Raw genomic sequence first — 27,114 nt, forward strand, 5'->3', positions numbered from 1 at the left:
CTTCACAGCTTTTTTCTTTTTTTCTTCCAGAGCCGGTTTCTTACTCTTTTTAACACCAGGATCTTCAGAAGAACATGTTGTTTTCATCTTTTTTCTCTGTCTCTATCTTTTCATTTCTTCAGCTTTTTTCTTTCTTAAGGAGGCTTTTAATTCAGGATCTGAATTTCATGAAGGCCATGAGTTTCACTTTCATTCGAGCTTCCTTCTTTCTTTCTGTGTCTTTCTTTTTGATTTCAGAATATTTTGTGGAGTTTTCTGTTTTCTGACGCATTCTCCATGCCTTGACTTTCAGCCTGTTTTTCTCCTTTTGCTTCTTTTCTATGTCTTCATTCTTTTCAGCATTCATTTCAGCATTTTTTTCAAGTTTCCGGGATCGCAGTGATGATTTTCGGCTCTCTTCTGTAAAAAGACATTCTGAATATTAATTAACCTTAAACGGTTGGGTTCAATGTATACCTTAGAATATTAATGTATATGGTATATAAATCTTCATATAAAGACAGGTTTTGTGAAAAGAAAAACCTCAAAAGGTATAAATGTCCCTATATGGTTCAATTGTATTGTTTCTGTTCATAAAAATGTTTTTGAACATACTTACAGTAGACTTAGAAACAAGTGGCCGTATTTTGTAGAGTCTGTAACCTGAGTACAAGTACAAATCAAATATTACTTAAGCTTCAATTCTGTACATTTAACAAGTATCCACTGTGTCTGTGATCTGTATATTATAACACTGATTGTATTCATTGGCATACATTTTTTTATGTAAAAATATTTCATCTCGGCTCCGTAATAGGCTACACAAAATGAAATTGTGTGTCATACTGTCATAGGATTTCCATTAAACAACCTGTTAAGACCATTTTAGTTTGTTATATGTTGGGCATGGCAATTTCAACAAATAAGATGTGCATTTCATGTGGACAATTGCATTAATTCAGGGCATCATGTACAGACATATGGTTTTGGTTACGGACCCTACGTAACATAGCATGGAATGTTTAGATAAGGATAATACATACCTAGAGCATCACTGGAACCAACGCCTTTAGTGTTTTCCATTTGAAAGGACTTCTTGCTGGAATCTGACCGACTATTACCCAAAATAAGCCATTTTCTTAGCTGATTCCATCATTACAGCTGGACTGTTGTATTTCTTAGAAAGGCGGTTGTTTTGGATGATGCAATAATTCATCACAAATATTGTTGCATCAGCCGTTTTATTAGCTCACCTGTCACGTAGTGACAAGGTGAGCTTTTGTGATCACTCTTCGTCCATCGTCCGTCCGTCCGTCCGTCCGTCCGTTCACAATTGCTTGTGAACACAATAGAGGTCACAATTTTGACCTAATCTTTATGAAACTTGGTCAGACTGATCATCTCTATAAAATCTAGGTCAAGTTCGATATTGGGTCATCTGGGGTCAAAAACTAGGTCACTAGGTCAATTAGTAGAAAAACCTTGTGAACACAATAGAGGTCACAATTTTAGCCTAATCTCAATGCAACTTGGTCAGAATGATCATCTCTATAAAATGTAGGTCAAGTTCGATATTGGGTCATCCGCGGTCAACAACTAGGTCACTAGGTCAATTAGTACAAAAACCTTGTGAACACAATAGAGGTCACAATTTTAGCCTAATCTCAATGCAACTTGGTCAGAATAATCATCTCTATAAAATCTAGGTCAAGTTCGATATTGGGTCATCCGCAGTCAATAACTAGGTCACTAGGTCAATTAGTACAAAAACCTTGTGAACACAACAGAGGTCACAATTTTGACCTAATCTTTATGAAACTTGGTCAGACTGATCATCTCTATGAAATCTAGGTCAAGTTCGATATTGGGTCATCCGCGGTCAACAACTAGGTCACTAGGTCAATTAGTAGAAATACCTTGTGAACACATTAGAGGTCACAATTTTAGCCTAATCTCAATGCAACTTGGTCAGAATGATCATCTCTATAAAATCTAGGTCAAGTTCGATATTGGGTCATCCGCGGTCAATAACTAGGTCACTAGGTCAATTAGTAGAAAAACCTTGTGAACACAATAGAGGTCATAATTTTAGCCTAATCTCAATGCACATTGGTCAGAATGATCATCGCTGTAAAATGTAGGTCAAGTTTGATATTGGGTCATTCACGGTCAATAACTAGGTCACTAGGTCAATTAGTACAAAAACCTTGTGAACACAATAGAGGTCACAATTTTAGCCTAATCTCAATGCAACTTGGTCAGAATGATCATCTCTATAAAATCTAGGTCAAGTTCGATATTGGGTCATCCGCGGTCAATAACTAGGTCACTAGGTCAATTAGTACAAAAACCTTGTGAACACAATAGAGGTCACAATTTTAGGCTAATCTTAATGCAACTTGGTCAGAATGATCACCTCTATAAAATCTGGGTCAAGTTCGATATTGGGTCATACGCAGTCAATAACTAGGTCACTAGGTCAATTATTAGAAAAACCTTGTGAACAAAATAGAGGTCACAATTTTAGCTTATCTTAATGAAACTTGGTCAGAATGATCATCTTAACATAAGCTAGGTCAAGTTCCATATTGGGTCAACCCAGGTCAAAAACTAGGTCACTAGGTCAATTAGTAGAAAAACCTTGTGAACACAATAGAGGTCACAATTTTAGCCTAATCGCAATGCAACTTGGTCAGAATGATCATCTCTATAAAATGTAGGTCAAGTTCGATATTGGGTCATTCACGGTCAATAACTAGGTCACTAGGTCAATTAGTAGAAATACCTTGTGAACACATTAGAGGTCACAATTTTAGCCTAATCTCAATGCAACTTGGTCAGAATGATCATTTCTATAAAATCTAGGTCAAGTTCATTATTGGGTCATCCGCGGTCAATAACTAGGCCACTAGGTCAATTAGTAGAAAAACCTTGTGAACACAATAGAGGTCACAATTTTAGCCTAATCTCAATGCAATTTGGTCAGAATGATCATTGCTATAAAATGTAGGTCAAGTTTGATATTGGGTCATTCACGGTCAATAACTAGGTCACTAGGTCAATTAGTACAAAAACCTTGTGAACACAATAGAGGTCACAATTTTAGCCTAATCTCAATGCAACTTGGTCAGAATGATCATCTCTATAAAATCTGGGTCAAGTTCGATATTGGGTCATCTGCGGTCAATAACTAGGTCACTAGGTCAATTAGTACAAAAACCTTGTGAACACAATAGAGGTCACAATTTTAGGCTAATCTTAATGCAACTTGGTCAGAATGATCATCTCTATAAAATCTAGGTCAAGTTCGATATTGGGTCATACGCAGTCAATAACTAGGTCACTAGGTCAATTATTAGAAAAACCTTGTGAACAAAATAGAGGTCACAATTTTAGCCTTATCTTAATGAAACTTGGTCAGAATGATCATCTTAACATAAGCTAGGTCAAGTTCCATATTGGGTCAACCCAGGTCAAAAACTAGGTCACTAGGTCAATTAGTAGAAAAACCTTGTGAACACAATAGAGGTCACAATTTTAGGCTTAACTCAATTCAACTTGGTCAGAATGATCATCTCTAGAAAAATATAGGTCAAGTTCGATATTGGGTCATTCGCGGTCAATAACTAGGTCACTAGGTCAATTAGTATAAAAACCTTGTGAACACAATAGAGGTCACAACTTAAGCCTAATCTAAATGTAACTTGGTCAGAATGATCATCTCTATAAAATCTAGGTCAAGTTCGATATTGGGTCATTTACCGTCAATAACTAGGTCAATAGGTCAATTAGTAGAAAAACCTTGTGAACACAATAGAGGTCACAATTTGTGACCGCTTGATGTACGTCGTTCGTCAACATTTTGCTTCAAACAACATCTCCTTAACCCCTTGGCCAATCATGATGAAACTTGGCAGGGATGTTCCTTGCATGAAGCTCTACCAAAGTTGTTCAAAGACATGGATTCCATGCGAAACTCTGGTTGCCATGGTAACCGATAAGAAAAACTTAAAAAAATTTCTCCTCCAAAACCACAAGGCCTAGAGCTTTGATATTTGATATGTAGCATCACCTAATGGACCTCTACCAAGATTGTTCAAATTATGCCCCTGGGGTCAAAAATGACCCCGCCCCGGGTCACGTGGTTTACATAGACTTAGATATGGAAAACTTAACAAATCTTCTCCAAAACTAGAAGTCCTAGGGCTTTGATATTTGGCATGTATAATTACTTTATGGACATCTACCAAGATTGTTCTAATTATGCCTCTGGAGTGATAAGAGGCCCTGCCCGGGGGTCGCAAGTTTTACATAGGCTTATTTAGTGAAAACTTAAAATCTTGTCTAAAACCACAAGGCCTAGGCATTTGATATATGGTATGTAGCTTTACCTTGTGGTTCTCTACCGAGATTATTCAAATTATGCCCCTGAAGTGATAAGAGGCCCCACCTAGGGGGTCACAAGTTTTACATAGGCTTATATAAGGAAAGTGTTTAAAAATCTTCTTGTCTGAAAATGCAAGGCCTACGCATTCAATATTTTGTATGTATCATAACCAAGTGGTCCTCTACCAAGATTGTTCAATTTATGCCCCTGGGGAGAAGAGGCCCTATCCTGGGGGGAGTCACAAGTTTTGCATAGGCTTATATAGAACAAAAAACTTCTTGTCTAAACCAACAAGACATTGGCATTTTATATGTGGCATAACCTAGTGGCCCGCTACCAAGATTGTTCAATTTGTGCACCTGTGGTGAAAAGAGGCCTCACCCTGGGTGTCACAAGTTTTACATAGGCTTATATAGGAAAAAACTTTAAAATTTTCTTGTCTGAAGCCACAAGGACTAGGTCTTAAATATTTGGTTTGAAGCATTGCCTACTGATAGGGTCATGTGGGGTAAAAAACTAGGTCAGTGGGACAAATAAAAGAGTGGCCTCTAGGGGCCATACTTTTCATTGGATCTTTATGATAATAGGTCAGAATGTTCACTTTATTTAGCAAAGCTACAGGTGAGCGATACAGGGCCATCATGGCCCTCTTGTTGGTATTTTCCAATAGTTAAAAGATGATGCAATATTGCACAATTAAAAAAATTGCTTTTACCATGAAAAAATATAAGGAAATATGCTATTGAAAACAATGGAAATTTCAAATCAAAATTTGAAGGCAGATTTTGTAGTGTCCGTAACATTAAATATGTAAAAAAATGCAACTTAAAATCAATATATTCCAAAAATATTTCAGCCATTAAACATACTCATACAGAGGTTTTTATTTGTGGAATGCCACATTTCTGTCATTAATACATATGTAGATACAAACCCATGGTTACGGACTCTACAGATTTTTTAACCCTGAAAATCTTACAGGTGAACCTCCTTCTTTTTAAGAATGTGAATCATGAATGCCCAAAGCAACAAAAAATTGGAAGTTTGATTAATAATCAGTCTTACAAAACAGTTATCACTTGTAAATGGGTGAATTTTCAATGTTTTTCATGCATATAACAAGGGATACTTATTGTGATTTTGAAAAATTGGCAAAAGCACCACTTTATGTTAATAAGTCATATTTTCTGTAATAATTTGTCTATTTTCTTGATTTACCCACCAAAATTTAGCACTTGAAATTTTCTATAAGCTGAGGTAATGCATTTTTTTCCAAATCATCATGCAAAATAGATATATAACAGTTTGAATATATAAAAAAATCAAATGAGACAGCATAACGCTTGAAAATGGCCATTTTTGGGATATGTTTTTTGCTGTTACTCGAATACAAATTGATATTTTCACTTGAAATTTGGAGGCCAGCAGGAGTGGACTAGGTTACATGCTTTGGCTGCAAAGAATTAAGTTTGAAATCACACACTTTCCTTCAATCTATGTATAACAACCAAAAAATATAAAATGGACAAATACCGTGTTTTAGCCGAGAGTAAGTATTGCCACAAAATTTTATGGTGAAATTCTGATCATCTATATCCTTCAAAATAATTTTTTTCTTCTTTCCAAATTGATACCTACTGTTAATGTCCTATTAAATGCGCCAGGTTTCGAGAAATACTGATAGTGCATTAGACAAATTTTTACATATTTAAAAACTTCTAAGAGAGGGAACAGATCAAAACATACCAATTGCCATTTTCAACAAGGTGAACAAAACATCAAAGAGCATTTTGACAAGTTGGACAAAATTAACACCCCACTTCATTTTGACAAGTTGGACAAAACTTTCCACATTATTTTGACAAGGTGGACAAAACATCCAACGATTATTTTGACATGGTGGACAAAACATCCAACGAATATTTTGACATAGTGGACAAAACATCCAACGATTATTTTGACATAGTGGACAAAACATCCAACGATTATTTTGACAAGGTGGACAAAACATCCAACGAATATTTTGACAAAGTGGACAAAACATCCCATGATCATTTTGACAAGGTGGACAAAACATCCCACGATCATTTTGACAAGGTGGACAAAACATCCCATGATCATTTTGACAAGGTGGACAAAACATCCCACGATTATTTTGACAAGGTGGACAAAACATCCAACGATTATTTTGACAAGGTGGACAAAACATCCAACGAATATTTTGACAAGGTGGACAAAACATCCCATGATCATTTTGACAAGGTGGACAAAACATCCCACGATCATTTTGACAAGGTGGACAAAACATTCCACATGATTTTGACAAGGTGGAGAAAACATTTTTCATTTTGACGCTCAAAACCTCATAGGGAAAATGACATGGGAGGTTTTGTCCATTTAGGCAAAATGACATGGGAGGTTTCGTCAATCTAGGCAAAAGGACATGGGAGGTTTTGTCCATTTAGGCAAAATGACATTGGAGGTTTTGTCCAACTAGGCAAAACGTATTTGAGATTGGAGGTTTTGTCAGACATCTTGCTCTCAGTTGGAAATTTCAGAGGCAAAATCCTGTGCTGTAGAGTCAGTTTACAGGTCTCTCTGTTCCAGGGTATTTAATTTCGAATGGATGCCATAAAAGTCTATGTTCAGGGAGGCAGGGTTTCATTGGAGACACAAAACAGCTCTCAGCAAATTTAATCCATTAATTGTCTGCAGTGCCAGTGAAGTAAGAAGTCACTCAGGCTTGACAAATGGAATGCAATAAAATCCGGTTTGCCTTGAAAACCAATTATTTAACTTGTTTAAAATGACACTTGGATATTGTAATAGACTGGTATTGGTGTGTGTCTCAGGAGGATTGGTAATGCTCTCTGCTTGCAGAATGTGACACTTTGCATTACACTGTGCTGTTGAATTTAAGGGCATGGTTCAGTTTAAAGACATACAACTTTGCTCTTTCTTATGTCATTTTGGTGAAATGTGAACATTTAAATCTGTTTGAATAACCTGATATTTTTCTATGGGTTTTTGTATTTCATTTTTGCTCTTCATAATTAATTACAGCTATATACAGTCGAACCCTATTGGCTCGAACTCGCTTGGCTTGATTTCCTCGTTGGCTCGAACTCGCTTGGCTTGATTTCCTCGTTGGCTCGAACTAGCTTGGCTTGATTTCCTCGTTGGCTCGAACTCGCTTGGCTTGATTTCCTCGTTGGCTCGAACTCGCTTGGCTTGATTTCCTCGTTGACTCGAACTAGATGTAAAAGAACTATTACATTCTATTGATAGTAACCAATGACGCTTGGCTCGAATTTTCCGAGGCTTGAGTTTGAGGCAACGGGGTTTGACTGTAGTTTACCATTTCTGTCCAGTTGGCGTGTGGCCCGGGTGTTCGTCATTCCTGTGAGAGCCCTGGTTTTTATTCACCATTGTATTGAATTATAAAAAACTTTTGTGATTAAATAAATAAAATGAGTGCGTCCTTTTATGGGGCACTGTAATAAAATTTCACTTTCAATGAATGATTATTTTTATTCTAACATATACCCTTACAGAGAGAAATTTAAACAAAAACTGTAGTAGCCTCTGGTATATTGTGTGCATGACATCTTCCGTAACATAAAAAAATTGCCCTAACAGAACTATAATAATTCCCCAAAGCTCTTTTATTATAGCAGAATTGCCACTAATATCATCTGGAATAACAGGAGTCTCCCAGACCTCAGAATAATTTAAGTAGAATATAAACAATAAAAGATGTCATCTTATAGTGGATATTTGAATATTACATTGTCATACAATTTTGGGTCCAGGAATGGTTTTAGACCATCAATATTTGGAACAATTAAAGTGTCAATGAGGAAGAGTTTGTAGCACCATGAGGCATAATGTTTTTAGATCTTTTGTATTAGCATAGGAGACTTTAATCGATGCCTTTGTGAATAAAACAGCTTTCATCTCTGTAAATAAACCTGTTTCAACGTGCCTTTATTTGTTTTGTCAGTTTTAGATATTGGCTGGTATTCATTTCTTAAGTTTTAGTATGGCATTTTCCCTGAGCAAAATTCCCCCCATGGTGATTGCATGTTAGGATACACTTAAAGATGCATTGTTTGTGTGGGAAGAAAATGTGAACAGAATGCGTGTGCATGAGACTTGTATTTACACGGATATGATTCCCTTACAAGACATAGCATTGCATTAATGGGTTGTTCCATGCTTTTCCAGTCACTTAATGTAGGTTTTATTGCAGTACTTGAAGAAAGAAATTTCGATGGATTTAATATCATGCATTTCAATATAATTAACAAACTTAACTTAAAATGAAAATCATTTTGTGATAATTCTCCAACTTTTCCCTGTTATTTAAAGCATTTCATTTTCACGCAAGATTTTGTCATGCAAGTGTTAAAAGTGTTAACATAAGAGCTGTGCACAGCCAACTAAGAAACACAATGCATCAGAAATAGTAACATACAAATCAGAATTAGTTATTAATGAACCCAAGATATCTCTAGCCTCACTAATTATCTATTAGTCAGTGATTAAACTCAGTACTGCCTTCTCATTAATAAGACTGACTATTATGTTTAGTGGCTGTTCTAGCTGTTCCAATAGTAGCAGAGTTGTTCCCCCTGATTTGGTAAATCTATGTCTTACAGCTCAACACTTGTTATCAAACAGCTATTAAAGTTTGAGGCTTTTTGAATTTTTAGATAGTAGTTAATTGCTATTTTTGAAAAAAAGTAAAATTGTGTGCGAACAAAAGGTCCTTTTGGAAATGATCTCGTTGATTTTTTTATCCAATTAAGGCTGTGAATGCTTGATTTAAATATGAGAGCTGACTAAAATTTCAAACAGTGAAAAATCTTTATTTGTTTTGTCACTGTTTGAATATCATTTTTTACTGATATATCTTTATAAAACACCAAAATAAATACAATGATACTGTATTGCCATTCAGTTTGGGCCACACTGCTACCTGAATAACTTAATTGAACAAGATTTTCAATTTTGAAGAACAAAATTAATGTTGCATCATCATTAGCCTTGGTGTTGTTGGTGTTGCCTTCTGTGCTGTTGAGCAAATATTTAAATATTGTCAATAATTTAAGATTCATTTAAGATATTCAAATGAAACTTGAATAATTGTTGCCATTGACAATATGCACATGCAGAGCAAGGCCCTTAACTCTGGCTTTAATTATTGTTGAGTTATGCCCCCTTTTTAACTGAAATACAATAGACGCGACATCAGCATTTTCTCTGTGTGCTCTTGTAGAAGAATTATAATACCAGTAGCCCACTTTGGTTCATTTAAGGTGATCATAAGATCAATCAGGCAATATAACCACAATCAGACCAACTTGTGTTATAATGTTGTTGTTTTTTTGTATTTTCAGGTATACTGTGTATCCAGGGCTCAAAGTTTGCGAGTCTCGGTGGACAACAGATTCTTGACTGTGATCTCAGATTTCCTGATGGGAAGGAAGTGACGTACATGGTTGACTGGAAAAAAGACGGGCTCGACAAATCTGTGCTCGTGAAATTTGATGGCTATGCTGCAAATGTGCATCCTCAATTTGAGGAAAGAGTGCGATTAGTTAACGGAATATCTCTGGAAATAAGTCATATACAAGAGTCAGATGAGGGATGGTTCGAGTGTAATGTGATATATTTAAATGGCATTGATAATAAAGAAGCCAATGGCACTTGGATTTACCTTAATGTATACAGTAAGTATTCCCTCGTCCATTTAGCACTCGGGTGTCTCGTTAGTAATTGCAGTTTATGAAATATTATATTAAGTGTATACCATTTTCATATTGATTCTATATTAATCTCTTTCTGTCCATCATTTTTCGAGAATGTTAATAGTATAAAGTTTCGAAATAACTAAAAAATACCTTTTATTTCATAATCATAAAGAGGTAGTGAACATTAATTTTCCTACATGTATGATGATAATATGTGCCTTTAAACAAGGGTTCTAAAGTTTAGGATTAGTCCTGTAATCAGGATTCAGAGCTTTCTGCTTCAGAATTTTGTACAGTTGTATTAAACAAAAATGAAGATCGCTTTTTTTTCCTTGGGCATTTGCATAATGACAGTAGAAATTAAGTACCTTGAGATGAACATGATTGACTTTGGAAAGTATTTCAAAACGGGTCTAAGCCCCTAATAACCCTTTGGGCATGAATCCCAGATACTCAAACAGACTCTCAGCAATTTTCAGGATTGACCATTATCAGCTCTTAGAACCCCTGTTTAAAGAAATAAACAATGTCAATTTTGTGTTTATATAAATGATATGTTTTCAGTGAACATGAAGAGCCACTGTTATGAACTAGAAAACAACCTGGACAAAACAAAACAATTATGTTCCATAATACAATGAAAATGATTATAAAATATTTGATACATATTTCATGGTGTTCTGAAGAGGGAGGGGGGGGGGGGGGTGTACATATTTCATGGAGTTCTGAAGGGGGGGGGGTGTCTTTGATTTATGTGTATAATAGTATAATAAAGGTATAATAAAGCAAGCACCTGAAATCCAGTAATGCGGAATTTAATTTTAAACTTTGTGTAAAACTGCATGATTTTGCACATTGATTAAAATATTATCCAAGTGGGGGGAAAAGGTCTTAATAACGACCCCTGCTATGACAGTATTTAAGGTGACCCCTGCTATGACAGTATTTAAGGTGACCCCTGCTATGACAGTATTTAAGGTGAACCCTGTTGTGACGGTATTTAAGGTGACCCCTGCTATGACAGTTTAAGGTGACCCCTGCTGGTGACCCCTGCTTTGTCAGTATTTATAGAGACCCGGTTAGCTCAGTCGGTAGAGCGTTGGACTGTTAATCGGACAACCCGGGTTCGATTCCCGTGCGGACCATGTCACTTCTGTTGTGATTGGTTATGAAATCCTTTCTACGACCATTCGCACTGTACCACTGCCCCTGGCATGTACAGAAGTTGTCAGTTCCTTGCAGAAGTGAAGGCACCCAGTACTGGTTCACCGCCCAGGATAGGTGTGCGGTGGTTGAACTGTCACTCTGGGACCCTTCAATGTGCTCACGCCGGGACCCGGAGTATAAACTACTAACACCACCACCACAGTATTTTAAGGTTTACACTTTTACAACCGTGAACGTGAATGAAACGGGTGTCAGATGGTAAAAAATAATTAAAGTGACTGAACACTGCAGAGGTAATTATGATCAATTAACGATACGTGTAATTGAAAGAATTCACAATATGTTTTGTCTTAATTAGGAAGGCAATCAGTTTGGACCACTTTTGGATGGCAATTGCCCTCAGTGGAGGTAAAAGATTGGTGATCTATATGCCCTGGACCAGGCGCTGAAGCCGAGAATGTCACTGGAAATTTACGATAACTGATTGTGATGTTTCAGTTCTTACAAAAATGGTATCTAATGAAAAGAATCAATGTTGTCTGAAATTTGAGCTGATTCTAAAACATTCAAAAACCAAAATACGATTTAGAAATTAAAATGGTTGAATTGTTTAACAAACATCAGTTTTGAACATCAAAGTAAATGTATTGGTATCAAATTGTTGTCCAATCATAGATTGCTTTTAAACCTTTAATGGAAAAAGATGTAATAGTTCGAATTTCAACCTTCTGATGTTTAGTGAACATGAGACTGATTATTTCATTTCATACATGCGATTGTTTCTACAAATATTATGAATTGTTTGCCGAAGAGGATGTCATTAAAGTATTGATGGAATATTCTTTTGAAACCTTAACTGTGGTCTAATGGTAATTAATAATTTACAAGACGCTGAAATATCTGTAAGCCTTTCCTCGCTGGTATCATGTGTACACAACAAGTGAGAAAAAAATCACCAGGAACTGAGTACTTAATTGATCAGTTTCATAATTTATTGTTTTAACAAGACAAGAGGAATATTTCACAATAATTAAGTGAGAAATTAGAACCATCATTCACAGCTGAACTGACAGTTATGGCTCTTTTGTTGCGCCTGGCAATCGCAGAGGAACTCTGCAGCTGAACTAACATATTTATAATGGCGAAATGATGTAACGCATTGCATGTGGTATTGTTCACATTGCCATTTAAAAATTCATTAACAATGGAGCATTCTGCCATGAAATGATCATAATGAATTGAAGTGCAATTTCGTATATTGCATATCCGCAATTTGATTAATTACCATAACATGAAAATGAATCATTAATATTTTATTTGATCGTTAAATGGAACTCTGGGTGTAGCATAAAGGAGTGTATTCCTGCATATTATTATATCTATCATTTTTTTCCAGTCTGGATAGTTACATCCGACCCAAGGGCATGTGCGGAGGTGGGTGACGAGGATTGCTGTCATTTACCCGCCAATCAGCTTGGCCGAGTGTTTGTTTTTTCTATCCGGACTGGAAACACATGATTAATCTTCCTTTTTGCAAACCTAAAAGTTGATGTTATTTTTTTTTTTTTATAGATAAAATTTCACCTAATACCACAAATTGCAGCGTTGTTTACGGATGTCTTGATGCGTGGTAATTTTAATTTATTGTGAACGTCAAATAGTTCTTCTAAAAGGTCTTTTCACAATGATTGACTTCATTTTGTAATAATATTTATTGTAAATATGTATTCAGTTGTGCTCTATTGAAATTCCATAACTTAAGTTTCATAAACTGTTTAATTTAAAAAATAGTGGCGCGTTGTTACGTGTGATTCATCTGACATGGTTTGTGCCAGGCAAAATTTCCAGAAGAAATGAAATTCCAGCTTGTTCAAAGGGGTAAAATGAACATGGCAATTAAACCAATTGAGGGTGAAATATCCTGAGCAGCAAGTTGAACCCTGTCCTGGAAACACTTTATCATCTTGGTTACAGTCTCCTTGTACCCATACTGGGCTCCAGATGTTTGACCTCTATGGCTGTATGGCCTTGACCTTTGAGGATGAGACAAGTCATCTTCATGTGGTGTTATTTCAAGTATTCTGCAAGAAGGCTACTGTCTGGCTACTAAATATGTTTCATTTTCATAGGTTTGTGTGTGACCTTGACATTCACTTTTCCACAACCATTAGACTTTGGGTGAGAGACTGACCTTTGAATTAGCATTAAAAGTTTTTAGTAAAACGGCTTTACAAATACTCCCCTACTAACTAGTTTTGATATGAAATCTTGATGTTGATGAAGAACAAAGTTGATGGACTAACAGGTCTCTATTCCTTCTCAAATTTAATTATCAGGCCTAAACAAAAATCTTCTGAATTTAATAGGTTACCTGACCCTACCTAGAAAATATGCCCAAACCCTACCTAATATAGTTTGTTGAATAAATAAAATGAAGTTTAAAAAGCTTTAACACCAATCCCCAATGATGATAATACCTAACATAGTTTGTTGAATAAAAAAAAATGTCTTTGTTTAAATAAAATGAAGTTTAAAAAGCTTTAACACCAATCCCCAATGATGATAATACCTAATGTAGTTTGTTGAATAAAAAAAAATGTCTTTGTTTAAATAAAATGAAGTTTAAAAAGCTTTAACACCAATCCCCAATGATGATAATACCTAATATAGTTTGTTGAATAAAAAAAAATGTCTTTGTTTAAATAAAATGAAGTTTAAAAAGCTTTAACACCAATCCCCAATGATGATAATAAGGTTTTAAAATTAAGCCTGAAAAAAAAAAAAAAAAAAGCCTAACTAAATTATCTGTTATTATCAAGACGTTATCCTAACCACACAATTTTATTTTTTGGGCTTTTAAGTCAAACTGAAATTTTCAAATCATTCTCAAACCCCAATCAAGAACTGCCATTAGGCAAAGATTAAAAAGCTAAACAGCTTTAGGAATAAGTGCACATCATCTATCAGGTCTTATCCCGTTTTATCCCAGATTTTTATTTTCCAGGAATGTTTCATTTTAACTAAATTAAAAGATTTATGTTCAAGACCAAATGTGGTGGTTATTTTTTCGTTATCTAAGTCTGGGACAAAGTGAATGAGATATTTTTGGCCATGCATGTCAATTATTCGAGAAGCCATCTTCTACATTGTGATTATACACTAAAGACCTGCTTAAGTGGAACAGCCGAAGACAAAAGAGACCTTACAAGTGACATTAAATTTCTTTTTCTGTTAGGCAAGTTCATATTTGTCTCCGTTTGCACGTAATCTTGTAATAAGTTAGCTGGAAAATTGCTATATAACATTTGTTAACTCTAGACTATACTTTCTTCTCCTACGAAAGTTGCTGATTTTGAAGTACTGTCATTTCGTTGTAAATTCTCCGTCTTCAGTAATGGAAGTTAAGGGTTGTGTGTGTATATCTCTTCAAGCTCAAACGATACTCTAATCAATGTAATTTGGTTGGAGACTCATTAACGTTACTTTTTCCATTTACTATTTCCAGATCGCCTAATTGTACAACGATTGCTATAATTGTTGCGAGTAAGTCCTTACTTTCATGTGATTCGATGGCTCTTTACCTTTTTTGCTGCAAAGCATAAAAGCCTTTTTTGCCTCTCATTTTGCTATCCAATTATGGGTGTAATTGCTGTTTATTACTGTCCATGGAAGAATCTGTGAATTGGTTTGCCTGGCGATGTCAAAACAGATTTTATGGCATTTAAAAGTGCAATTAATAGTGCTTTCTTGTTAGCTTGGAAAAAAGTAAGGAGAAATTGATGGGAGTTCAAGGCCATCATTGTCAGGTCACCAGTTGCAATTGGTCGGAGGATAAAGAAACTTGTGTACGTCAAACTGGTTTCTTCAAAACATTCTGGACAACATTTGGACATGTTGGACATTATGTTTGAGGGCTCTGATCTTGGGCTGATTTCTCCAACAATCTTGAGCTTGTTTATGCAGTTAAATTAACTTTATGAAAAACAAGATTAAGGTAATCCCACTATTTTTTGTTTTAATAAGATAAAATGAATTAAAATCTTAACGATTAAGAATGGGCTGAGTGAGCTAAGAGTACTTAATGATTGCGTATCTGCAATTTCATTGACAGTAAATGACATTTGTTTTCTAAGATATTTAAAGCTTTTTGTTCTCCTTGTTAAGAGTGTCAAAATATTAAGAAAATATTAAAGTAACAAAGCAAATTTGAAATCGGGTTTATAATTAAGGTTTATCAGCAAAATTGTTAAAAGGGTTTAAACCTGAGAATTGGCATACTTATGTTGTTCTTGTAATGAAAGAGATCAGATGCTTATATATTTTGACCCATACTGTATTATATAGACTGATTTTCACCCAAGAAATAAAAGACTTTGAGCGATGAAATTCATAATTTATATATTAAGTATAGTATTGAATAGGCCACCAATCCAGTAATTTTTTCTATAAAGGAGTCATTGCCCATTATGTCTAAAGCTTGGATCAATCATTTAAATGTATAGCGCCCTTTCTAAGCTATCTTCAATCTTTGTCGTCCATGATTGTCAGACACAATAAAAGAGTAGGAGATGTAGGAGAACTAGATGCAAAAAATGATGCAAAAAAATGTCTTGGATGGTTCCCCATTTCATTTCTGTTGGTGTTCTCAGGAAATAAAGAATTCCCAAATGAAAGTTAAATTGAGCGTAAAACGAAATTGATTAAACAATCAATTCACACTTTGTTGTACAGTGTGCATATTTGTTCAAAGATATATCAGTGTCTGTCAATGTTACTGAATATTGGTAAACAAGGAAATAGTGTTATGATGGAGTGATGAAGGATAGCTTTTATTTAAGGGATCTGAGGCCATGAAGATGGAAAGTCACATGTCTTTGTTCAGACACCAGTGGCAAAACTGCAATTCTTAATTTCATGGTATTTGTCCTTTTAGTTGAGTGTTGATGATGAAATTGTCTGACTTTTATTACTATTTGACGTTGAATAATTATTGACAATTATTTTTGTAAAAATTGAACTGAATCAAGAAGGTTCTTTGTAATTTAATAAAAGTGATTTTTCAGAGTCTCGAGTCTTGACTGCTGGTTATCATGGGCCCTCAGCACAGCTCTGGCCCCAATTTTCCGAAACTTCTTAAGTCTCTTATAACAGGATTAAGCTAATCTCACTATTTTTGTTGTTCTATAAAATGCATATTATTTACTTCTGAAATAGTTTTTAGAAATTATGTAGAAATATATTCTATATTATTATGACAGTAAGCCATTTTTCATATATCAAAATCCATTTTCAGTATGTATTTAGGCTAATTGAAATAAGCGACTTAAGCCTGTTAAGCTTAAGAAGTTTCGAAAAATTGGGGCCAGGTCTAGTAGGAAAGCCATCCTTGCAGGTTAGCCCAGTTGAGAGCAAGAAAAGGATCCCGGGTTTGATACCCAGGTGGAGCATCTGGACTCCTGGGTTCAATACTCAGACTGACCACATATTTTTCTGAGCTTTTGACAATTGGCACACAGAACATGTGTCAACCGGATCAACAAATGCATGTTACAGGGCCCATAACTCTGGATTAATTCTATTTGGCATGGTTTGCTCCCTGTTTTTCTCTGAGATACACAGACATTCTGTAGCCTCAGCTTGCAGAGTATACAGTTATTTTTTATCTTGATTGTGCGGACAACTGAAAGATGATATAATTCACTCTTCTGTCTGTCTTACGGCCAGAAACCCAATCATGAATATCAGGTACCAATTATATCGTAGATTCATGTGCACATATATGTGTGGGCAGCGGGACTGTTTATATGCAATGGTTCCAACTGTCGGAGAACGACCCATATTTGGATGTATATGGGACAGCCCATTATAAACCCTGTTATTTTCTCTCCCATTTTTTTTGCGATGAAGATGAGAAAATTATCAGTGAACCCACAATAAATAGGCTTGATTATATTTATTACCACTTTATTTACAAATAATCAAGTTATCAGAGTAACAATATTTCATTTGCATTGATTTCATGAAGTCTGTTTGTTTCTACGTTAATTAGAAAGTCATCAGTATTATTTGCTTTCTAAATGCATTCTGTGTAGTCTTGTAGAGAAATTAATCAGGATCTATATTACTGTGAACTGTTTATTTCATTTGAGAGGTAATTGTTTTACCATGTCTTCCATAATATAAATTATGTTCATACATTTGTAACATGGGGAAAATACAATAATGATGTTTTGTATGGTAGAGATATTTTAGTGATTCCTCAGATACATATTGATGCGTAACATGCAAATGACATCTGGAAAAACCAAACTGGATCATATCAAATTTGTCCAATAAATTCCAGATGGAATTAAATTTGGCATACCAAAGAATATTTATAAATATAAAAAATAAGTAGTTTCCATTACGATGTTGTTGTTACAAATTCTTCCTTTCCATTACAATATTGTTGTTACAATGTTTTCCTCTCTGCATTTTGTACAAACTTCAGTGATTTTACACTATTGAAGCAACTGTGCACCAGATGATCAATTTGCAAGAAAAAAAGAAAATTGTCGAAAACTGTCATAAACTTGGTATTAATGTGTACAATGCATTGAAACTTACTAACTGAAGTACCACATAGTTTACAATTTATTTAGGTTTAGCAGTTATTTCGTATTTTTCCATTAAAAAAGATTACTGGGTATGTCTACCAGGTAGAATTCATTCCTAATGCGATATTGGCTGGTGTTATCACGTGATATTACCAAGTTAGGTGTATAGCTTAATTATGTCACCCGATTTGAGTAAGCCGTCGTAGCTCAGTGGATACGATGCTGGACTGCAATTTTGGTGACACGGGTTCGAACCCGGTCTTTTTTTTTTCATTTTGGTACTTTTTTTTTCAATTATGATATCATTTGCGTAACACATTCTATTAAATATTTGTCCTGAGATTCGTTACAGAAAAAAACTTTTTTTGGTGCCAATCTGGTGTACATTCCCTTTAAAGCTGCACTCTCACACATTAACAGCTTTTAAATAACTCCAGTTTCATAGTTTTTGGTAAGCACGATTTGGATATATAATGTATGGAGAATTTACATGATTAGTGGAGTGGTATTACATACTCAATAATACTTAATTTACATTGACCTTTACCTTAGAAGATCAAACAGATGTCTTTCCCGTCACCCACAAAAAACAAGCAGCAGGTGTATTTTACTTATTGCTGTTATTGTGCGTGAGCCTATCAAAATTACTCCCAGGACCAATTTCCTGGACCTTATATATAATTTCTGCATATGTCAACAAAATTCAAACAAAAAACAAGTAGCAGGTGTATTTTACTTATTGCTGTTATTGTGCGTGAGCCTATCAAAATTACTCCCAGGACCAATTTCCTGGACCTTATATATAATTTCTGCATATGTCAACAAAATTCAAACACCCACCATATGATATCCAATTTGGGATATTACATACTCAATCATTCTTTACATTGACCTTGACCATATAAGATCAAACAGTTGTCTTCCACCTCCCCCAAAATCAAGCAGCAGGATATGATCCACAGTTTAAGATTTTCTGTAAAGGTCAATGAAATAAGTGTATTTAACTTGTTGCTGATATTTTGTGGGAGACAAACAAAATTTCTCCAAGAACAAATATCCTGAACTAATTTCTGCGTAGGTGAACAAAATTCAAACACCCTCCAAATTACATCCAATTTGTCTAGCCATTTTCGAAGATTGTTTAGCACATAATATCATATAAGTTGTATAATAATGCAAAATATGGTCGGATGGATTATGTCCTACTCTCGTATCTTGCGTGTTCTCATGATGATCTTATAGATCAATTATGAGTTCCTGCAATGGACGCAGACAAACAGGAAACTGAATCTAATGGATCTTCTAAACAGATGATACTAAGAAGTTTTGTGGGTTATTTGCAGACTGTATCATGAATGATGGAAATTTTCCAAACCATAATCTGTGAAAATATAGTCCTTTTGATGTTGTTGAACGTTTGCTCTCCTTCATCTTCTTTCGGCACAGAAATAAGCACAACTCGTTTGTGGAAATCGTTGGAAGTCACAGGCTGATATTGAAGTTGAAATAAGCTTTCATGTAGTCATAAATTATGCTGCTCTTAGTTGAATTATACATATTTATTTTAGCTTGATTGTGAATGAAGACATCTAGCTGCTTGAGGGCTTAATGGAGCAAGACTCAGATTATGACTGCAAGACTTATGTATATATACTGAGTTACAACCATATTGCACTAAGCCTGCAACTACTTTAAGCTGCTTCAAATTTCTTGGCAAGAGAACGTTCCCCTGGCAGGGTTTGAACCCTCCCCTTGCGGGCGTGAGACCCTGCCCTATCAGGGATCGGATCCTCCTCTAAGGGTGAAGATAAAACATGAACATTTTAAGAAGAAAGTTTTTAAGGTTCTGTGGCTAAAAAAACCAGAATTTATGTCATTTGTTATGTTATTTTGGTGTTCTAATGAAATACAGAATCTTGAGACAATTAGTTTTTTCGTCTCCATTATATTGTCAACCTTCATGGCAAATCATTTAGACGAATGTAAAAGGTCTAAAGACACAATTGTATGAGATAAAGGTTAGAACTTGTGGAGAAATAATGAGTCCCAGAGATACCATCATTGGCGCTGATCAAATTGGAAGTCAATGAAATCAAGTTGTTGGCATGTCCTGAAACGATTGGATGTAGGCATCAACCAATTTATGATGATAAGGTGGAAATGGAAATCGCTTACAAAATCAGGAGTCATGAAACTTGGTGACGATAATGAAACATGGCATGCCACAACAAGGTGACAAGTAGACGACAAGTAATTTGTCCTTATGTTGACAATGGATTTTTTTGTCTCAGTAGACAAGTCTGTAACAATATTTCAGGATGAAATTGCAATTGGTTAGAGTAAGAGTATATAAGTGCAGTCATTTAATGATTTGTTGTCCTTGTACATTGGCATGTATTGTTTTGAAGTAGAGCTTACGTCAATTAAACATAAAAAAAGCTGTTTAAGAAAGGGTGAATCTAATGAGATTATTTATTCAGATTATCTAAGGCGGGTATATTATGTGCATACATTCTGCATTGGTAGTATGCATCCATGTTTGGAATCCACAAAAAAAAGAGTCCATCAAAACAAATGCCAATTATATGCTCTTTTAGCCGACCACTAGCATGTAATTATGCAAATAACACATTAATTTTTCTTTGTTAACAAGAATCCTTACAGAATCTTGAGAACTGCTTTATGAATATTTCCTAATAGTTTTAAGATACTACTGAAATATGTTCCATAAATCTTGAATTAGGAATGCTATTCAGGAGAAGGACCCATACTTGAGTTTTTATTGCTCTGTTGCATGACTAGAAATCCAGTTGTTGTCTAAAGCCTGACACCTTAGTTAACAGATGATTTTGTAGCTAATTCTGTTGTTTCGTCCTTAAACAGACTTGTTGCATGTAGCGCTATCAGATAGATTGTAAAATCAATATCCGTGAGATGGCTACAATGGTTTTAAGCTTTTTGAATCAATGGATCACAAGTGTTTGCCATTTATGGGGAATTGGTCAGTTTGTTGCTTCAGTTAATGCCGACAGATTAGGTAATTTAGATAGGCAAATATAATAACGTCATCAGGATATTGTGCAATCAGATCAGATTGTTAATAAACTGCTCTACTTTAATTGAAGATTGTTACATTCTCATATTTTCCTAAAAATGGTTTTTAACAAAGAAAGAAAATTCAAAATTTAAGTTTCAATCCTTTGGTCTTGATGTTAACAACAGATACAACTTTGGCGTTTTTGTTTGCAAAAATATAAATAAAGTGCAAAGGCAAATCACTCTGACTTAAAACATGTTGGAGACTTGCCCCTTGCATGGTCAATTTAAATATCAGCATCTCAGGCTAACAAAACAAACAGGCAATGGCAGTCACTTCATAGTGCCCTTGTGAAAGACAGTACAGCTCAATGACATGCATTGTCTTCCATGCAGTCTCTGTGAATACACATTAAATCAAAAATCCTATGAGCTGAATTCTACCTTTGAGAGATTGTCACTGGTGCAATACTTCTTTTGAAAATCTCTTCCAGATAGGATATCACTCCAAAGTTTCTTGATGAAACATAAGAAACCCCCTATTTCCTGTTGTGTTCACATTACAGTGTCTGTTTTTTTCAGGCCTTATTTGGGCCGAAATTCCAGCCATGATTCCCCTTTTGAAAAAGTACATATATTTCCCCCCTGCCCAGGTAAATAAATCCCTTTACAAAAATGGAGGAGCATAGACATTTAGCAATTGCAGCAATAAAGTGCAATTCATGAATTTGTCCATTGGTTTGTTGGGGCCCCACCACTATTCCATTAAAAGTGGAAAAACAGCATTAGCTGTGAGCCATCTTCTCAATGGTGATACATAGTGGTAGAGACTAAATAATTGGTGCATTTACTGAAGAGCTCTCCATGTAGGGACAAATGAAAAGAAATGACCGGATCCTGTGTCCATTAATGATATCGTTCATGCTTTGTTAGCTCATCCATTGATTCTGAGAAATCTACTTAGCCAAATATGATGAAGAGTCCCCCTGATTCACTTAGGCAGTTCATCCCGGCAAACAATTCATCACACCATTGTAGAACATCGCAGAACTCTTTCTGGCCTCGACTGTAAATCATACACAATTTGATCAACGTAGAGTATTGGAGCGAAGCCTATTATGCAAGTGTAGAAAACAAGCTTATAAATCTTATATTTCCTAGTTTATCTTATGCAGAAGACTCATATATATTCATTCAAGAGCCGCCAAATGCAGTCAGCGGGATTCTTTTAATCCGATTGATCATGTAACAAAAGGAACAAGCTTGATAAGTGAAAATCTGCCAGACAGGTCTTGGAAGAGTTGGATGCTTAAGCGCTTTCACTATCAAACAATATGTAATGCACTCATGTGCAATGGAACGTTATGGTTTCATGAGCCGAAAAGTACGTACAGCGAATACAACAAAGCGATCAATAGTTAAGTTTATACAGCTTTATTTTATCTTGAATGTGGAGAAAGTTAAAAGCTTATTTTAAATACTCAGCAAAATATTTGGTCAAACTCACCAGAAATAAATTGAGTGTCTATTTGAGAGGCCACAAGTACATTCCCCGAACTGGGATTGAACCTGGTACCTCTGAGTGAGGCGGACATCTCTGAGCCATTCTGACTGATTAGGCCACTTGTCCTTGATACAAACACTTTATCTTTTCTTTGTTGCATGTATGGGTGGTAATATATCGAGAAGGAAACAGTGAAATGAGACATATGTACACATAGATAGGAGAAACAAGACTGAATACAGTGTAAATACATGTAGTCTGTGAAGGATGTCATGCAGAATGTACCATGACCTTCGATATTTTTAAAAGCATCTTACATAGTTGGTAAGAGTAGGGTCTGTTTGGGCAACAAAGCCAGGGGCCATATTTAATGAGTATCTAACCTTGAACTTGACGGCCACTCTTTATTGAAAATGTTTGGAATTCTCATGTAGTCATTCAAAGAAAAAAATGGACGTGTTGTTGTTGTTTTTCATCTCCATCAGCATTATTGTGAAAGAACTTGAACCTTGGCCTTCACTCAAAAACTGTTTCAGGTATTTAATTGAAACTTGGTACACTAGTTGCCAGAGACAAAACAAACTTGCTCATGTACAGAATAGTAAATAACTCTGGCTCTTATTATTTATGAGTTACAACCCTTGTTTGATTGAAAGGAAACAAGCATTGGCATTTCTTCTGCGATTTTCATGTTTCCTCATTGGTTATAATTAATGGCTCAGTAACTTTCTTGATTCAAGGAATTAAATTAAAGCATGAAAATTGTGAACAGTGTCAAATTATATATAGCTGCCAATAGGTACTGGTAGAGGCGTGAATGAATTTAAACATTGGCTTAGTTTGGGAATTATATTGTTACAATAGTTGTACCATGCCCTCATTGGTAGTCAGGTTTCTCCGAGAAATGTCTGCACTTGAATCCCCAACTATTTCCTATTCCAATATTTGATTGTTGATTATTCTGTAAATGCCAGGATTTGCCTTTCCTGCCATCTAAACTGCCACAAAATTGGGGTTGGTCTGCCACTACCAACAAATTATCGTCAATCATTTTAATTTCCCTCATTATCGTTCTACTTTTGGGGCAAATAACTCTATTGAACTCATTAAAGCATTTTTGTGCAAAAAGGGACATTTCCTTTATTTTATATTTGTAGATAAATAGGACGTTGCAAAACGACGGAATTAATTGAGAAAAACGAAATTATTTTATTCTTGGATATTGCTAATTACATTTAAAATAAAACGTTAGTCGGTTTTAAATTGTAAACAGTTGCAAAATTTAACCTTATTCATCCATCGTATCCTGTGAGTCACTGAAAAATATCGAGTTTCGTGTTTTGCTTGACAATTCACATATTGTATTAATACTGTATTTTTACACCTCCATGATAAGTTTGAAATCGCCAGTTATTTAAATTTGCTATACAATAAGACATATAGAAAATATCTTACCAAATTACGTGTGTCAGCCCATTGTTTACGTATTGAAACCGGAAGATATGGGGCAAATAGACTTCAAAGAAACAAGAGAATATGTTTATTGTGTGATGCACAGGACATTGAAGACGAATTTCATTTTGTTTTAAGTTGTAGTCGTTATAACGATCTAAGGATATAGTACATTAAACGATACTTTAGAATTAGACCAAATATGTATAAGTTTATTGAATTACTCAACTGTTCTTGTAAAACAACTATTGTTAATCTGTGTAAATACTTATTATTTGCTAACGATAGACGTAATACAATCATTAATGATATAAATGAGTAACGACCTTTATCACCATTTACATTTCCACTATTTAGCTATTATTTTGTGGAATCAATTACTTTATATTACTATAATTTAGCTTATTGATACATTGTTAACATTCGCCATATAACAATGTGATATCTACAGTTTATTGTTTACTCTATTATCTAAAAGTACCATCTTATACACGTTGAACACATATTATGACATTTGTCTATTCTTTGTACGAATACTGTAACGAGATGCTTTATGCATAAGTTGAAATAAAATCTGTTCTGTTCTGTTCTGTTCACATAGTCTAAGAATAGTTGTGGCCCTTGACGTAGAAAAAAAGTATGAAAACTCTTGTGTCATCATGAAGCTCCATCATTATTTCACCTACATTTATGCAACTGTTAGTAAGCTTTATGACACACTTGTTCATGACATTTAACCATTCCTGTGTCCAGGCAACACCTTGGAGATATTTTTCATATCTGTGATAGCTGTCACAAAGTTGCATTCAGAAGAACTAGTAATGTGCAATTAAAATTCCTTTTTTAGAATTCCTGTTTGTAGAAATTGAATCTTTCATCCATTTATCAGTGGTGAATGATTTCTGCCATTTCCTGTTCGCAGCGATGATTGTGTGAAAATCCACTACATTCTGGGTGAAATTATTATGTTCCAAGTGGCTAGGTGCAAATGCGAAACAATAATGCATTAACACAATTTTTTGCCTTACCATTTTGCTTTTTCGTACCTTTGCCGTGAAAATGTGAAAACACAATGGCCAAAATTAACTACCATAATATCCTCATCTTATGTTGGTTTAACTATATACAGGGTGAGTCATCACGTGACCTCAAATGCAATCCTTAGTTTGACAAACTTTCAGTGTTACATCGTTCTATAATATTCTGTCAAGTTATATTTTCGGGGAAGGATTTCATCATTGAAATACAAGGTAATCTAATATATTCAGGGCTCATCTTAGGCTAAAATTTTAGGGAGAAGTGACTTTTCGCCAAGGATTTAATTTTTTAACCCCCCCCCCCCCCCCCCCCCCCCCCCCCCGAAATGTTTCTCTTTTTTTTATATGTACTGGCTTGGCAATTTTTGACTGGACTTAAATGAAAAAAAAAAAATTGTTCCTACCCTATCTAGCAGTTTTGAGACCGTTGAGCTAAACACACATTATTTTTTTAGGTCTGACTTGGAAATAAGCAAAAATGCAGACATGTGAACCTCTGGCAGTGTCAGAGAAGTAGTCATGTGTATCTCCAAGCTGATATATAAGGTTCAATAGCAGTAGAATTTCTAGAATGCACATTTTTTGCAAATCCCTTGCATTTTCAGTCAAAAACAATGATGGATGCGATGTAAACAAAAACTTGACGATCCTTACTATTTTTAGAATTTCGGAAAATACGATTAAAAGGAACTAGGTCACTATTCAACTGTATGCAATTTTGCCTCGTTTTTTTACTGGAAAATTACCAGAAGTCCCACAAGCTATATTTAACTACCAATGATATTGCGGTGTGCTGACGTCACATGTCATGGGTCAGGGTCGTGTCTAAATGTCGGCGTTTTTGATTGAAAAAACCCCAACAGGTTTGTGAAAACTAAAGCCCATTTTTAGAAGTGCTGATAAATCAATCAGACTGCCAAAACGGGTCCCGGCAAGTGCTGACGCCTGCGTTACTATAATAATTTTAGCGCCAAATATGCACTTGATTTATGTCGTAAATTTTATACATCGAGTAAAATAACATGTATTTTTGTCCCAAATCAAAGATCATTTTTAAATTATAAATTAATAACACTTTAGTTTTATGTAACTCAAGAATGTTATTTTTCTTTTGTTTTGAAAGCATTTTGATGATGATTATGTCTTAAATAAACAGACAATGCTGCTTAGCAGATCAACGCAGCCGTCATTTAGCAACGATCTTGGCCAAGTGTCAAGTGATTTGACAAGTTGTTTATTGCACCCTTTCCTTAAAATTGATAGATGATGGAGTATTTAAGCATGGTTGATAGAATTTTCGAGATTTTATACTCTTATTTAGTTAATTTGTTTGTTGATCTTTGAAAATTTCGGCGAATCTGACTTCGCTTTGATCTTTAAAAATAGCGAAGTGGCCGCGGGCAAGGCGACTTAGTCGCTGAGTCGCCTGGTCGGATGAGCCCTGATATTTCACATGTGTAGAAGCAGAAAATATATAATTCTATTATTGAGTAAAAAATATTTTTATATGTATCTTTTCTGTTAATATATTTTTTAGAAATAAACGTCACTTACTTTTTTGTTTACATCGGTTGCGACCAATGGGGACTCATTTGAGAACCCCTATTTGAGAACCCCTTAAGGTCAAATGACTCCTTATCCTAATATAGCTGGTAGCTATTGGCTAGATCAGTTCTGCTCCATCTGGGATGCTCCAATATTCACACCATCAGTAACACTCTCTGTGCTATCAAACAGTTATGACAGGCAAGAAATACATAACCTATTCTATATTTAATGACCCATCTGCTCTCTGAACATCACCTTCATCCATGGCACTCTCTTATTAAGGAGTCTTGGGGCTTACAATAAAGACATCATGGCCTGAACTCCTTATAATTGTAATTGTCATTGCTCTTGTGCTGGCCTGCAATTTGCTAGAAAATGCCATCCGGTCCTGATTTATATCATTTGCCAGTCAAATAAAGGATAACTGCACTTTTTAGACATTTTCAACTATCATGTTGTCAGCAATTTTGTCTATTACTGTTTCGTTTCACAAATTTTGTAAATCGTGCATTTAATTGTATTTCATCTGATATAGTTCAATAAGTAGTCTAATTTCCCTCATTATTGTCCTGCTTTTGGGGAAAATTATTCTAGGCTGAACATTTGCAATTATTAAATTGCACATTTTATGCAAAACAAAATAGCTTTGTTT

General features: G+C 35.1%; 1 protein-coding gene across 5 annotated transcripts in view; it reads left to right on the plus strand.

The window, feature by feature from the left end:
- The window catches only part of LOC128234061 (protein turtle-like), a 162,108-nt gene that overhangs the window by 90,493 nt on the left and 44,501 nt on the right, over positions 1-27,114 (plus strand). For all 5 annotated transcript variants that reach the window (XM_052948020.1, XM_052948023.1, XM_052948022.1 and 2 more), the window contains exon 3: positions 9,769-10,101. In XM_052948020.1, the coding sequence (XP_052803980.1) occupies positions 9,769-10,101 (333 nt within the window). The remainder of the gene's footprint in view (positions 1-9,768; positions 10,102-27,114) is intronic.

Source organism: Mya arenaria, chromosome 5 (genome assembly GCF_026914265.1).
Source record: "Mya arenaria isolate MELC-2E11 chromosome 5, ASM2691426v1".
In the NCBI taxonomy this organism is placed as follows: Eukaryota; Metazoa; Mollusca; class Bivalvia; order Myida; family Myidae; genus Mya; species Mya arenaria.